General features: G+C 36.8%; 1 protein-coding gene across 3 annotated transcripts in view; it reads left to right on the forward strand.

The window, feature by feature from the left end:
* The window catches only part of FARP1 (FERM, ARH/RhoGEF and pleckstrin domain protein 1), a 334,579-nt gene that overhangs the window by 223,011 nt on the left and 94,684 nt on the right, over positions 1 to 16,884 (forward strand). For all 3 annotated transcript variants that reach the window (XM_069064154.1, XM_069064153.1, XM_069064152.1), the window contains 2 exons: positions 4,960 to 5,057; positions 15,955 to 16,069. In XM_069064154.1, the coding sequence (XP_068920255.1) occupies positions 4,960 to 5,057; positions 15,955 to 16,069 (213 nt within the window). The remainder of the gene's footprint in view (positions 1 to 4,959; positions 5,058 to 15,954; positions 16,070 to 16,884) is intronic.

Here is a 16,884-nt window from a genome sequence, read left to right on the forward strand (position 1 = left end):
TGTTATCAGTTTAAGACTAAAGAAAGCAACCATTAATGGACCAAAATCCATGGCTTAAAACTCTTGATTTCACATCAATCCTATGGGGACTTTTTGATTTTTGGTAAAACCTCAAATGTAGATGAAAGATAGTAGGGTTTAGTGAATATTATGATGGATAATCCACTTAGGGAGACCTTGGTTCAAATCCCATCTCAGAAACTCATTAACTGTGTGAACATCAACCTATTTCTCTGAGCCTCCATTTTGTTGTTTCTAAAATTAGAAGAATAATGTCAGCAGGTGTCTTGTGATTCTTCAGTGAGACACCATATGTCAAGACCTTTGCAAAAAAAACCTATAATGTGCTATATAAATGGTAACTTTTTAAAAAATATATTATTTTGAGGGATAATTACCCTTTGAACAGGACTCGGGTCATTTTGGAGGAAAGTTTCCTACCAATCCCTACTGACAATTTAATACACTTCATTATCATTGGTGACAAACTATATCAGCTGCTATAGTCATACAAAAGGGTTAGTTAGCAAACATTTATTAGTCACTTACTGCATGCCAGGCTCTATGCTAAGTACCAAAGATACAAAGAAAGACAAAAACAGCCCATGTGTTCAAGGGGCTTACGCTCTAATGTAAATAACTCGTGTGTGTGTGTGTGTGTGTGTGTGTGTGTGTGTGTGTGTGACGTACAGAGTGGAAGGTAGGTAATGTCACAAATGAGTGAAAAAGTATTTTTTTATATGGGTTTGGTTCACCAGTTCAATGATCCTCTTTTATTTTTCATTGTGTCCCTCAGTTCAGTTTATAAGGTTTGGGAGGAAAGTTATGTTGCATCCATTATTCTGTTCTTTATGATCACTTTTGAACATTCCTTTTTTGGGGAAAGGAGAGGGGAAGAATCCAGTTCAGTCTGGAAGGCTTTTTTTTCCCCATGTTGAGTTTCTTGATTTATACAATCTTGTATACCTTACTGTCATCAAACCAAGCCTGTGCAAGTACTGCGCCAGCTTCTCTATCAGAACAGATAAACATCTGCAGTTCTACTTTCTCAGCTAAAGGTATTAAGTTTGCTCTCTTCTGGCTCTCAGTATGGCCATTAAAAAAATTTCCCATGAGAACATTCCTCTAGTACAGTGTGAAATAAAACTGATCTGAAATTTCTGATCTACTAAAATCTGATGACAGCAACCAACTGGTGTTATAAGGTAAATAACATCTGTTCAGTCTCTTGAAATTCTCTGAGAGTCAATCAGAGCTGCTGCACTGCCAGATTCCCCTATCAGCAGAATCAGACTATAATGCAATTAAGGCATAACCTACTTCCTCATTATGGAGGGTTTCACGATGCTCTTAGTGTCACAGGTATGGGCTGTGTAAGACAACTCAGGAGGCACTGGAGTTGAGCTGAATATGAGCTCTTCTCATTTTCCTTTAATCCTCTGGTCATCCAAGAATTGTTTCTTGTTTACCTTTTATACAGACAGATGATGGAGTGGGGTCAACTTTTCTATTGAACAAGAAGTAAAATTCTTTCATATTTATTAAATAGCACATTCCATATACTTGAAAACCTGCGGTTCCTTTGTATCTCGAAGGGAAAACAGGAAAAATACATATATACCACTTTTTTTTCTTTTAGAAGCTCATTTTTTCCCTCATTGTGGAACCCTGAGTCATTTATTCTGTGTTGACCAGTCTTGGCATATTTCTATGTGCAAAGTATCTTTTCTTTCTGTCACAGGGAGCATATTTTCCCTAAAAACAGTCACTGATCCCCTCTCCAGCTGGCTATGAATTTCCTTGTGAATGGGATGGATACTATTTGAAGTGACTGCTGCAGCTTGCTGACAGATTGAAGCATCAAGTGTTTGCTGTTGTTTCTTCAGACTAGCAGAGGAGTTAGGAATTTCTTCTGTGAAATACATATACCAAAAAAAATGGGACAGAAATTAGATAAGGATTCCCAAGCAAAGCTAATTAAAATAGAAATTTAAAAAAGGAAAGCAACAAAATCAGTGTTACTACAACTGTTAGATTGCCTCTTTCCTATCAAATTAAGAAGAAAAGGCAATTCTGAGCTATTATCACCAACCAAACCTGCCATTTAAAGTTGAATTCTTCTGGAAATGCATATTATCATTGTGTTTTCAGGGTAATTTTGACAAGTTTCTGAATGTGATATTGTACAAACCAACATGATTAACTGTGTCAGAATCAGTCCCAAGCACTAGGAGTATGACTGGGAGATAGTCTCTAGCCTCAAGGAAATTTATGTTCTCTTTAGGGATGTAGGGTGGGACACAGCCAATGTTCACAGATAGGTGAGTATAGGATATATTCAAAATAAATATAAAATGGTGGAGAAGGGGGTACAGATCAACAGCTGGGTGGATAAGGAAAGGAAAATCTTCATCTAAAGTCTTGAGGATTTTGTTTCTTCTTTGGTGTCAGAAGGCATTCAAGTTATGTGGAAAATAATAGTGATCCCTTTGAGGAGCCTTTAGAACCATTGGTTTCATTAAGAAGAATATTTAAACCTGCAATCAAAGTTCTGGGAAGAGATTGAGATCAGAGCAGGAGAGATACCTGCCAGTGCCCCAGGCAGCCTACAACAGCTCCTTGGTATTCCTCATCTTAGTCCTCCCATTGCCAAACTGGCCAGAATGCTTCACCTGTGGTAGAGCATTCCAGGTTCCTGTTGGTCTGATCAGCCATAGTTAGATATGCTGTAACTTGACTAAGATAGTGATGTCACTTTGGTCCTCTGAGAATGAAGGACAACAACCAACCAACCATTTATACCCAGACCCTACAGACATCCAGGTCTCAATACCATCTGACTTAAAACCCTATGGAGAAGAGAACTTTGGAGTTTTTATGTATATTTGTGGAGAACATTACAGAACTTTTAAAACCGAGAATAGTAATTACTATTTTATATTGGACAAGAATCTTATACTGTGATACACCAAACAAGAAGAGTCACCAGAAAGTTGGGCTGGGGAAGAGGATGGAGAAAGAATGGAAATTGCTTTCTTTAGTCTTGAGAAAGTTACCTGGCCCTCTAAAAAGGTATACTTTCAAACCCAGATAGCACTTAAGCCTACATAATGACTGCTTCCAAATATCAGCAAAGCCTGTGATTCTCCCCATGAATTTTTTCCTGATCACTTATTTGTAAAAACATAAGGAGTATGTTTTTGGAATAGTAAATGCTATATAGTATTGGAAATTTTAGTACAATAAAATCCTCTGCGTTTTATTTGAAAAATAATTGACTAAGTGTGAATTTCAACATATCAAAAAGGTGTCTTTTTTTAATGAGGTAATCATTATCTAAAAAGTGATTATGCCATATTGTATACTTCTTCCTTCCCCTTTGTATTTCTGAACTTCTGTACTACTGAGTTTACTTTATTCATATCCTATTTTTTCTCTTGCTTCTTTCTTTCCTTTCTTAATAGAACCTTGGGCAGAGGCTATATGTGTATGTCTGTATAAAATATTGGTGCTAGGGGAAATTTTAATAGCTTCCCGTGAGTCTTAAATTTTGAGCTCAAAGGTCTCATGGGACATATTTAAATAATGGGCGTTAGAAGACATTATTTCAAGTTTTTATCTGACATTATTGAAGAGACAAATCATGAAGAAGAGGCCTACAGGCAGCAGCTGCTGATCAGCCACCAATGATGGCTAGATGGGCATAAGAGCCCTGAAAGTGACAGCATGGTCCTCCATACCATCATCTGAGGAAGCATCTCCTGTGAAGGTAGCTGCCAAACAGCTGCCAGCCACAGGGCAGGCCAGCCAGTCTAGTTGAAGCAATAGGACCCTCTGAGTGAGAGACAGGGGCCTTGCCCCCAAAGCCCTGAAAATTGTCAAGTCATTCAACATCAGAAATTGATATGATTTTATCAATAGAAATTGCATTGGAGGAGAGACATTGAACTGCTAAGACCTCAGAACCTTTCCATCTGATTTGAGCTGAAAGCTTCCATACATGCAGTCTCCCCATTAGAATGTGAGCTCTTTGAGAGCAGACTGTCAGACTATTCTATTTGTATACGCAGTGCTTAGAACAGTGCTTTGCACATAGCAAATACTTAATAAAATGCTTATTTATTCCTCCCTCTCTTCCTTCCTCCTTTGTGCCTTCATGTCTTCCTTTTTTTCTTTCTTTCCTTCCTTCCTTTCTTTTTTCTTTCTTTCCTTCCTTACTTCCTTTTTTCCTCCCTTCCTTCCTTCCTAGTTATAATTTCTATTATCCATTTTCTAAACCATATGGGGAATAATCCTATAGAAGGTGACTATACTGCTTAGGACTATAACTTTTAAAATCTAACACAACTATTTCTCATTTTGAAAAAAAATCATTATGTGTGCTAACCAATATATTTTTTCCTCAAGAAAACATGGGGCGGTACTGGATCTGACATTTGCCAGTTATGTGAATTTTGCAAGTTATTTCACTTCTTGGAGTCTCTGTTTCCTGATCTTTAAAATAATATTTGTACAAGGTTATCAGGATCAAATGAGATAAAGTATACTTCTGTATCATGACTCTGGAACTGGAAGGGACTTCAGAGGCCATCTAATCCAACTTTTCATTTTATAGATAGGAAAACTGAGATCTAAGGAGATTAAATGGCTTTCCTAAGGTCACACAGGTAGTAAATGTTAGAGGAAGGATCACAAAGAGGCATATAAGTAAAAGCTATTGTTTTTATTTTTAAGTGAGATAGGTATTTATGTTGTCATTGCTCATATGTAGAATCTAATTATAATGAATATCAAGTCTAAATTATTCTTTGTTTGGGGTTTGGCCTTTAAGCCTGAGGATTTTTTCAGTTTTTCCTTGGTTTCTAACTGTGCGGGGGACTTGTTGCCAAGGGAGAGTCTAATCTTAGTGTCTCTTTTCCTGGGCTTGGTTGATTGCTGTGTTCTCTTCTGTTTTTGCAGGTACCTGTTTGCTCTGCAGGTGAAGCAGGACCTGGCTCAGGGCAGGTTAACATGTAATGAAACCAGTGCTGCACTCTTGATCTCACACATTGTACAATGTAAGTCTTATTCTTTTTCCTTTAAAAAAATCAAATAGGGAGTGACCCAGGAGTTAGGTACATAAGTTGTCATGCTCTTCCTAAAACTGTCTCCACAGGGATGAGAGAGAGAGAGAAAGAAAGAAAGAGGCAAGGTCTCTATGATCACTGCAAATGAATAAAATGAAATATTAAAATATCAAATCTCTGTTCTGATGTTTTTTTGATTTCTGTGGACTGTGCCCCATAATTGTCTGGAAAATATCTGAAAAAATGACAAATAGCTTGTGTTTTTTGACTGGGTCCTTGTTTTAGTATTGATATTAGTTATTTATCAGATCCACTATTAAAGTAAAGACTGCCACTAATTAATCCCCTTGTTTTATGTTGCCTAGAGTAAAACAGGACACTTAGAGTGACTGGTTGAAACTCAGTGATTTCTGAAGCAGGGAATTTTAACTTGTCTTTGTCTAGAAATATTAGAAATGAAATTATGGCCATTCTCATTCAAATCTACTGAATCTATCAGAGCTATTTGTAATCAGAAAACTTTAAATAATAAGTATTTGAGGTGGAATATGTGCCTTATGTTTTTGGGAAGGTCACTTTATGAAAATCAAATGGGAAGCATTGAGCTATGCCAAAAGAAGATCAAAGTTGTCTCATTATTTTTAATTACCTTTGTATAAAATGTAGTACTCTGTTCAGTACTGCCAAATCTAAATTACTTGCCCAGTTAAGAAACTTGTCTTGGTTCTACAGAGTAACATCTTTGTCAATTGTGGGAAAAAAACATTGTTTTTTATCCAATAAGGTGATATTTGAAAGAACTTCCCTTCTTAATCTTGTCTTTAGGCAGTTACTGACACATCTGTTCATTTAAATTGTCTTCTATTTTCTGTCAATCAGTTAATATTTATTTGGCACCAATTCTAGTGTGGATTCCAGGTACTTTCTCTTTTTTGTTTAGAGCAGTCATGAAAACAAACACGACCACCTCAGGGACTTATTGTGTTACTATGGTTTAAGATTTGGTAACATTTTGTGTTTCAGAAGTAAGTTTATTCCGCCTTTTATGTGCCAGTCACACACACATACATACATAGTAAGAGATGGAATGTTTTAGTGCAAAGTGTATTCCCCTCCCTCTGTTTTGGCATTTCCTCAGCTCGAATGATTTATTACGCTTCCTACATAATGTGAAGTTTGAAAATATGACTTGCTTATCCAAGTAGTAACTTCATGAAAAATTACTGAAGCATCTTTTTTTTTCTTTTTGGATGAGAAGAAAGGTTGCAGTGGTGGGATAGGGAAGGGAGAAGAATATTACCCACATTCTACTTGGATTTCATACTCTTTTTTTTCCCTCTGAAAGTTCTAAATTGTTGTTCCAGTACTCTAGAAAGTGTTCCATGCCTTTCATTCATCTGAGAAATAACTACCTAAATTTTTTTTCATTGTCTTCACACAGAATTCCTAAGTACCATTTTAATGCAATGAAACTCACTTGTATGTATAAAAACTGAGAATTCACAGTGCTCCAGAGAACCTTTTTTTTTCTTTTTCCCCTCTATTTATCTTCCGAGGATCCAATATGGTACTAAAAATCTTTTACAAATCTTGAATTCTTTAAGGGAAATGACATTTTGGAGTTTAGAGGCTCTTCTGTTTCATTTACCATATGGTCATTAGAAATATATATTTTCTATCCTTTTATTGTTATTGAGAATCTAATGCCTAAATGTAATATAAGGCAGCATGCTTTGTAATTCAAAAATACTGAATCATTTAAAGGGAAAAATCCTCAATGAAAATTTATCTGGTTGGTTTAAATTGTTAGAGACTCCGTTCATTGTTGCTAAAATGGAGGGTGCCTACAAATGCATGGCAGAGTGCCATAAGGATATGAAGCTCATCCTGAGCTGAAACTGGCCAAAAGAAAAAGCTAATAAAAATTAAAAAAAAAAACCACTATGTTTGTACAAAGAAGAGAATCGGAGGGAGAACTGGACTGATATTCCTGGTATGTGAAATGATCATAACCATTGATTTGGAGAAGAAAGAGCTGTTCAATGATTATTTTCCTACTCTTTACTCTGCCAAAGAAAATGACCTTTGGATTAGAAAGGAAGAACCAAAATGACCATCAAGGATAAGTGGAGAGGTAACAAGAGAGCACTTATTGAACTTGGTGAATTCAATTGACCAGGCTCCAAAGAACTGCCAGAGGGGACTGCTACTACATCGATATTCCTGGAATATAGAGATAAATATGCCATGCTCTCACTCAAACAAAAATCTTCATCCTGGATTTTAAAGCTTTCCATAATCTAGGTCCTATCTATTTTTCCAGTTTTATTTCATATTAAACAGCTTCACACACTCTCCAGTTCAGACAAATTGACCTGCTAACTGTTCCCCATATATATGATGCCCCCCATTCCTTTCTATAAATGTTCTCCATGTCTGGAATCCAATTCCTCCTCACTTAATCTCTGGCCTCTTCCAAAGTACAGCTGAGGTGCAATCTCCTACATAAGACTTTTCTCCTTCTCCTTCCCCTCCTCCTCCTCCTCCTCCTCCTTCTTCTCCTCCTCCTCCCCTTCCTCCTCCTCCCCTTCCTCCTCCTCCCCTTCCTCCTCCTCCCCTTCCTCCTCCTCCCCCTTCCCTTCCTCCTCCTCTTCCTCCTCCTTCTCCTCCTCCTTCTCCTCCTCCTCCTTCCAGTTGTAACCTTGCTCAAGGTTACACGGCCAGTTTTTTTGTGTAAGTGTTAAGTATATAAGGCCAGAACCAATCCTGGGTCCTCTGGACACCAGCCAGCACTCTTACTGTGCCACCTAACTGGCCCAGGACTTTTCTTCTTTACCCCCAGTTATTGACACTCTCTATATCTTATAATTTTAGTCCTCTGTATGTATTTTATATGTAGGTGTACTTGTATACACATTTTTATCCCATCTCTACCCACCCCCCCCTCCCAGCAGGGGGGAAGTAACTTTTGTGTGTTTTCCCCTTTTGCATCCCCAGTGCTTCACCCAGTGTCATGCTCACTTAATGAATGTTTGCTGAATTGAATTGAGTTGCTGAGCCAACATCTCTGATAGTTAAAAGATTGTAAAGAAAAGTGAGTTCTAGCAGGACTGGAAGAGGCAAATGCTCCAGTTTTCAGAAAGGGAATAATAGTAAGAGTTGCTAACACTTATGTAGTATTTGAAGAAGAGGCCGTTGAGTTAACTTTTAAATCTTGGCAAAATTCTAGAATATATCATTAGAGAAAGCAATGATCACTAAGAGGCAACATGCTTTCATCAAGAACAGGTTCATTTACCGTCAGTTTCCTTTCATTTTTTAGCAGGAATACTAGACTTGTAGGTTGGGGGATGTCATAGCTACAGTTTACTTAGGTCACATGAAAGCTTGGGACAAAGTTTCTCCATGCTATTCTTTAGAAAAGATGAAGCATTGTTGGCCATAACATCAGACTATTCATTAATGCTTTAATGTCAGCATGGATCGGAGTGATCCAGGGATCTGTGACGGTTGATGTTTTTATCTGTATGCTGATTCAGATCTTTATCAATGACTTCAATAGAGCATAGATGGATGTTTACAAAACTTGCAAATAACAAGAAACTGGAACAAATAACAAACACATAGACAGATTTAGGATCTAAAACGTTTTGACAAACTAGAACATCAGACTGGATTTAATAAGATAAAATTCACTAAAAATAAATGCCTATGGGCATTATTTCCAACTGCATGTCCCATAGGTACCTCAGTTCAACCCAGATCTTGCTGTTAGACTAAAGAAAAATCAACTTCATAAAAAGAATGGGGCAAGCATAGTTAGATGTGGGAAAGATCTGGAAGTTTTAATAGACTGTAGATTGAGACAACAGAACTATGATAGCTAAAATTACTAGGATTTATTGCACTGTGTAACCTATATCAAATTGCTTGCCATCTGGGGGGGGGGCGAAATTTGTAACTCAAAATCTTTCCCAAAATGGATGTTGCAAGTTGTCTTTACATGTAATAAACTACTGTTTTTTTTTTAAAGAAACCAGAATCCAAAAAAAAATAAAATTATTAATATAATTTTGGGTAGCTCTGAGAAAGACAGTGTCCGTGATAATCTTCTTGTACTCTGCTATTGAGTATTGTGTTCAGTTCTGAGAGAATAGTTCCTTTTATTAAAGCACATGTTATCAACTGAGCAGGTGAGTGTCTAGAAGAGGATGGTGAAGGGCCTTAAAATTTGTTGAAGGAATAAGGACTTTTCTTTTTTGCTTTTTTGGAGGGGGGAAGGTAGGGCAGTTGGGGTTACGTGACTTGCCCAAGGTCACACAGCTAGTTTGTGTGTGAGCATGTGTTGAGTGTCGGAGGCTGCATTTGAACTCAGGTCCTCCTGACTCCGGGGCTGGTGCTCTATTCACTGCACCACCTAGCTGCCACTGAATAAGTACTTTTTTAACATGGAGACAAGAAGTCTTTGGGTATTGGTGAGGGGGAAGATAGCTGTCTTTGAGCATTTGAAGAATTGTAACTTAGAAGAGGGATTAAAACTTCCCTTTGACCCACAAGGACATAAGTAAAAAATATGGATGGGAGTTACAGAAAGGTAAATTTAGATTAAATGTTAGAGAAAATATCCCATTAGAAAGCTATCTGAAAGTAGAATGATTGCTTTGGTGAACAGTGGGTTTCTATCATTGGTTGGATAGGTGGTTGTAATGTAAGGGGATTTGAAGATCTTCCCTTCCCCTTACTAGGCCTAGAGAATTTAAAGATCTTGCCTGGCCCTTGATGGGCTTCACTTGGATCCCAACAAAAGAAACTTGCTTAGGGGAGGTTTATTTTTCAGGAGGCCCAGACCTTTTGTTACTTTGTAGTTAGGCCACGAAGATTGTGATGTACTCTGACCCTGAAGAAGGCTATATAAATTCTGAGGTGAAGTTTTGCTTTGGGGCTCACTTATGGTAAGAGCTATGTGATTTGTCCAAATGAGACTGTGTAGGTGTTGAGCCCCCCGGCTTTGAAAACCCAGATGTTGGTGCTTCTCTCTCTGGTAACTAACTTTGTATGCATGTAATGGTGAGACAATTAGAAGTCCTGTCTGTTGGTCTGTTGAATTGTGTTATTTTCTTTGTCTGTATTTTTCTCTGCTTGTAATTTTTGTCTGTATTTTCTAAAGTTCAGGCTGCTGACTTTTTCCTCTGAACTGAATTTATGTATGTATATACACACATATGTATGCATATATACATACACACATGCATGCATACACGCATACACATATACACATACACATGAAAAGCAGATCAAAAAACCTGTGCTAGCAACCATCCTGGATACGCTAGGGTGCTTGCTGATATAGTGGTAGATAGAATTCTTTTATGGGTATGCATCAGACTAAGGTAATTTCTGTTGTCTAATCCAAATCAGATTCTATAAATTATAACTTTGTTTTATTTTTCAAATTCTATTTTAAGACTGGTCATTAAAATCTGAATAATTAGCATTGGAGATTATTTCAAAGTTTTGTCTCTTAATCCTCCCTAGAGACAATTCCAAACCTTCTCTCTTCTAACTTGCCTCACCCTCTCACCTCCATTCAGGCTTTACTAATAAAATAGAAGTCATTTGCCACAAACTCCCCCTTGTCTGCATCTCAAACTTCCTTGGCATCTTTCTTCATCTTCTTTATTCTTTCATGCAGAGGTGGTCTTCCTCTTAAAGGCAGAACCCTCTTATTTATGTATTTGATCATATCTCCTTCTATCACTTATTGGCATATCACCCTTGAATCATCTCTTTCCTTTCCCTAATCTTCATAATTTTCATTTCTATTGGTTTCGTTCTGGCTGTATACAGATACCCGGTTCTCCATGTCCTTCAAAAATCCATACCAGACCTAATTCCCCATACCAAACTAGCATCCTATAGTTCTCTTTCCTTTCACAGCCAAACTCATGGTAAAAACTGTCTACAGTCTTTGCCTTAATATCTTCTCTACTCAGTCATTCATTTTTTTTTTTTTTTGTAGCTTGGCTTCTGACCTCATATCTCAACTGAAACTAATCTCTTCTAAGTTATCAGTGATCTCTTAATTGTAAAATCCAATGACCCTTTCTTACCTTTGGCCTCTCTGCACTATTTGACCTTTTCTCCTGGGATTTTGTGATCTTCGTTCTCCTACCTCTCTGACTGCAGCTTTTCCTTCTCCTTTGATGGGTCATCCTCTATGTCCTGCCTCCTATCTATGGGCATCCCTTAATGTTCTTTCCCAAGCATTTTTCTTCCCTCACTTCCTTCCTTCTTCTCTTTCTTTACTTTCCTTTTCTTCCTTCCTTCCCTTCCTCTCTACTTCTCTTTCTGTCTATCTCTGTCTATCTAGCTGTCTGTCTGTCTGTCTATCTATCTATCTATCTATCTATCTATCTATCTATCTATCTATCTATCTATCGTCTATCTATCTGTTCTCTTTCTTGGTGAGATCACTCTGAAAGACAGTAAGTATATTTAATCAATTCCCATAGTCAAATTATCATCTCCTTGCTTTACTAGAGTCATATATCCAATTCTGGTCTCTCTGCTGAGCTCCATTCTCACATTGCCCATTCCTTATTGGACATTTCTAATCGTACGTCATATAGGCATTTCAAATCCATTGCCTCCAAAATAGAATTTACTATTTTCCCCCAAATCCTATCTCTCTTCCAAACTTACCTATTTCTGCCAAGAGTAATCATCATCCTTCCAGTCTCCCACATTTGCAGATGTGAAGTCCTTCTCAGCTGTTCATTTTCCCTCATCTCAGTTTATCAAATAAATTGCCAAGTCTTGCCAATTCTTCTTGTAGAGCATCTCTCATGTTTATGTCCTCACTATTCACATGTCCACTACCTTAAGTTTCATTACAAAGGCTGTATAATTATTTCCCACTGGTATTCTGTCCTACCTATTCATCCTACAGAGGTATTTTTTTAATCAAAAATATTTTTTGAAGTAGTGTTCTTAAAGCACAGATCTGAGCATGTTACTCCCTTGCTCAATAAACTTTCCTGGCTCCCTATTGCCTGTAGGGCAAAATTCAATCTTCTCTGTTTGACATGTAGCATTTCTTATAATATAACTTCAGTTTACCTTTCTAGACTTATTATGCCATACTTGCTTTTACACACTCTCTCATTTAGTCAGACTGGCCTGTTTTCTGTCCTTCACATATAACAATCCTTTACCTTTATTTACCTTTGCACAAGCAAAAATGTCCGACAGACACTCCCTCCTTACTGCACTTTTAGAATCTGCTCTCCACATCTACTGATGTCTCTACCCTGTTCTATCCAAATTGATCTTATACTCTGTGTATGCTTGACATCTTCTTATATGTATACACATTGTTTTCTCTGATAGAATATGAAGTATTGGGAGCAGGAGCTATTTATTTTTTTACCTATCCCCAGCACTAAGTACAATAGCAAGTTATTAATGAATATTTTTTGATTAATAGATACATGTGACTGAAATCTCAATATTTTTTCCTCTTCTCGCTACCATATACTAAAATCGTTGTCTAGACTAGACTCATTACTGAGCTACTTCTGAACTTGGAATTAAAAAGTTCAAAGTTCAGATCCTACCTGTGACACTTAATAGTTATGTCTGTGGAACAAAGTAAACCTCTGTTTCCTTTTCTATAAAGTGGGGACAAAAATATCCATGGTACTTATCTTCCAGGATTGTTGTGAGACTCAAATGAGCTAAAATATGTGAAGTGCTTTGCAGAGCTTTAAAACACTATGCATTAGGGGTGGCTAAGTGGTACAGTAAGTAGAGCACCGGCCCTAAAGTCAGGAGGATCTGAGTTCAAATCCGGCCTCAGGCCCTTAACACTTACTAACCATGTGACCTTGGGCAAGTCACTTAACCCCAGTTGCCCTCCAAAAAGAAAAAAACACTATACATTTTAGTTATTGTTATCATTATTATGTTTTTATGTGTTCTTTACTGAAGAGATCACAGTTAATTATTTTTCCTAGAGTATCAACGTTTCCTACCTTTGTATGGTTGTAATATCTTTTCTGTAATATTTATCTATTTTTTAATATTTAGTGTCTGAATTTAAGTGTGATTTTTATAATCTGTTAAATACAGTTTTTTGCTAATAAAAGGAAAAGATAATGATGTAAATAATTAAATAGTAGTAAGCTCTGAGGTTTAGTGGATAAGTTAGTTTCTGCCTGTTATATTCATATTAACCTTTGTGTTATCTGGTACAAAATTATTGTCTAAAAGTATCCTTCTGAAAATATCTCATTTAGCAAAACCTGATTTTATAAAGCCCTATGGCAACAAAAAAAATGGAACTTTGTTGTCTATGTAAAACAAGAAAAATTGTGTGGCATACTATGTATTATAAGTAAAAAGTTTTGGACATTTCAGTAGAAGAGACTTTCTGTTGTTTATGCAGGAAAGCTAGGTGACAAAGTCCTAAAGACTCATATTACTGAATTCAGATCTGGCCAAGACACTAGCAGTGTGACTCTGGTCAAGTCACTTAACCTTGTTTGCCTTAGTTTCTTCATTTGTAAAATGAGCTGGAGAAGGAAGTAACAAACCACTTCAATATCTTTGTCAAGAAAACCCCAAAATGGGTCTGGAAGAGTTGTACATAATTCAAATGACTAAACAACAAATTGTCTATATATGCATAGAAAATGCAGCATGTAATTCAGGTTAGAAAATATGTCATTTTCTGAACTTTGTATTCTAGAGCTTAGTGTACTTCTTGATATATGGTGGGTGCTTTCATTAAATGTTTGTTGATCAAAAAAGACAAATTTCTGAGTAAAATTCAGAGAGAGAAAACTGAGATAAGAAAGTGAGTTTAGTAGTCAGTAAAATGCTGAAGGCTCTTTTAGGTGGTATATGAAGGACAAATGTTCCAGAGGGGGATGAGAATTACAAAGGGATATTCATCCTGTTGAGACAAGAAAATAATTGGGATTCTTTGTTGTATGACTGCTCAGTTTTAGAACAATTTAGACAGTCCTTGAAAATTAAATTCTTGATAGAAATTCATTGGAAACCTGTGATGAGCTGCATTCTCTCTTGAGCTCTCCTCTTAGCAGAAGGAAAATACAGTGACAGGGAGGCAAAGGCACTATGCAGCTAAGGCCACCAACTTAGGATGAAAGATTTGATCTGGTCTTTATTTTATTTCCATACTTTTTCTGTGATAGAGATTTTAACAGGGCTTTGGTTTCCCAGATGGCAGCTTTAGTCCATTTAAGGGAAGAGCTGTCCAAGAAATCAAGACACACATCTTGAAATCAGGAAATTGGATGATGTCATTGACCTCTCTATCTCAAAAGAAGGAAGGAGATGAATGCAGAAAATTATGCTGCTCTTGGTGTGTCGGTAGCCGCTATCCTGTGTAAACCAAGCAAGCATTGAGAGGGGGGATAGCTGGCTTGGTGGCAGCAGCAGCATTTATGCTGTATTTTGTGTGATTACAAGAGGTAGATGTCCCCAAAAGTGATGTCCACTCTAGTCTGACAAGGCCCACAAGATAGGTTACATAGCAACAAGTGACTTACATGTAATCCTCAGAAGTATGGACAAATGGGCTTCATTCTATAATTCAGTTTCTTTTTAAGTCTTTCTGAAGACCATGATACAGAAAGAAAGTGGCACACAAGCTCAAGTTCTAACCTGTGACAGTTATGTCTTTAAAATAGTACAGTTTTAATTGCCATATGATAGCAACGTTAAGGTTATGTCATGGTAAAGCAAAAGGATAAAACAGCTCCTTGTATTAGAAGGCTAATTTGAGGAACTACTGTTTTGACCGGCAATTTTTGTCTTGGAAGTCAAAGAATACCAATCTATGGTTTTAGAAATTATCATTCAAAAAGTACCTCCTTTTCTTTACCCATTTATTACCATATAAACTCCTCTTCATAGTATTTAGAGTTTCAGAGCCAGAATAAGCCTTAGAGATCACCTAGTAAATAACCTCATTTTACAGATGAGGAAATTTAAAATGTCTCAGTTTTCTCTGTAATTGAATTACTATTAGAAGCTCACTGAAAAATGCAGTATGTAAATTATGGAATTTCCCATGGGATTTATAAGATTCCATAGGTGGTGGCTGAGATGCAGCTAACGAATTTCCAAGAATGTAGGGGAATAGAATTATTTGGTGATGTGTCTAGGAGGGAGATTACACAACCAAGCAATGGGACTGCTGAAAGAGATACCATCTTTTAAAATTGGTTTTTTAACCAGCAGCTAGTTACTGGAATATATGTATTAAAGATACATGTACATATGTAATTTAATTGTAAGCTATGTGTATGTACATATGCTTATATATGTATATACACAATATGCATTTATATATGTATATATACATATGTGTATATACATATTTATGTTAGAAAATTTAATGGGGTGGCTAGGTGCTGTAGTGAATAGAGCACTGTCCCTGGAGTCAGGAGGACCTGAGTTTAAATCCAGCCTCAGACACTTAACACTAAACTAGCCATGTGACTTTGGGCAAGTCACTTAACCCCAATTGCCCTTCAAAAAGCAAAAGAAAAAAGTGAAAAAAAATTTAATGGAAAAATTCTTAGATTTTTCAAAATCACTTTAGATTCCAGCAGGTAATTAAATCAGTCTCCATCATTTCTAAGACATGAGGGAATGAAAGAAAGAACTTTGTCCTACACGATCTGTGGAAGCCTCCTCATGGATCAGTCTTCTGTCACTCCCTTTTTTTTTTCAATGTGTACCCCAGAAAAAACAGCCACACTTAAGTTGCATTGTAAGGCAGCTATGTTTTTGACAATTCAGAACCAGTCAAATGACAGCTAAATGTGACCTTTGTTTTTTCTTTATTATTTTTTAGCTGAGATTGGGGATTTTGATGAAACAGTCGATCGGGAGCACTTAGCAAAGAACAAGTACATACCTCAGCAAGATGCGCTAGAAGACAAAATCGTGGAATTTCACCACAACCACATGTAAGTCTCACTGCTTTTGCTTATATTTTCCTGTAATTTATTTCTTTATTATTATTATCATTATTTACTTTTTTGGAGGGCAATTGTGGTTAATTGCCCGAGGTCACATGGCTGGTGTTTTGTGTTGTGTCTGAGGCAGGATTTGAACTCAGATCCTCCTGACTCCAGGGCCAGTGCTCTATTCACTGTGCCACCTAGCCACCACCAATTTATTTCTTTATCATACAGTTGTAAGGCAAGAAGGGAACTAGGGAGGTCCATTCCTCACTGTCCCTATCTTCAGGAATTAACACTTCTAAAATGTTCCTAATGGTTTTCTGGAGGTTTTTGTTTAAAAAAAAAAAAAACAATTATACAATTTAAGCCATATTACAATTGGTAATGGTTTTATGCTTCAAAACTTCATCTTCACATTTAACTGACTTTTAATTTCAGATGAAACCTTTTTTCCCCCTTTGTCCCTTCATTCTCAACATGTGGTCTCATCTACTTTATTGAGATATGAAGATATATATCTGACATAAAGAAAAGGGATTGAGGAAGGGAGACACCTTTATATAGTTCCTACTATGTGCTAGGCACTGTTAAGTGCTTTACAAATATAGATCCCTTTGCTCCATTTCTCTACAGCTTAGAACTTGCATTATCTCTTATCTTATACCACTGTACTCAACTCAGCAGAAGATATGTCACTCCTTGTCAAAGGCTAACCTGCTCTACCTCTAATTTAGATCCCAGTCTTTTCTCCATTTTGATCAATTAATCTTTACCTGTCTTTTGTTATATCCCCTGTTTTTCTGTCTCCACTAATTCTC

Source organism: Petaurus breviceps, unplaced genomic scaffold (genome assembly GCF_028583685.1).
Source record: "Petaurus breviceps papuanus isolate PSGF00001 unplaced genomic scaffold, PetGlider_PUasm1.0 90625, whole genome shotgun sequence".
Taxonomy (NCBI): Eukaryota; Metazoa; Chordata; class Mammalia; order Diprotodontia; family Petauridae; genus Petaurus; species Petaurus breviceps.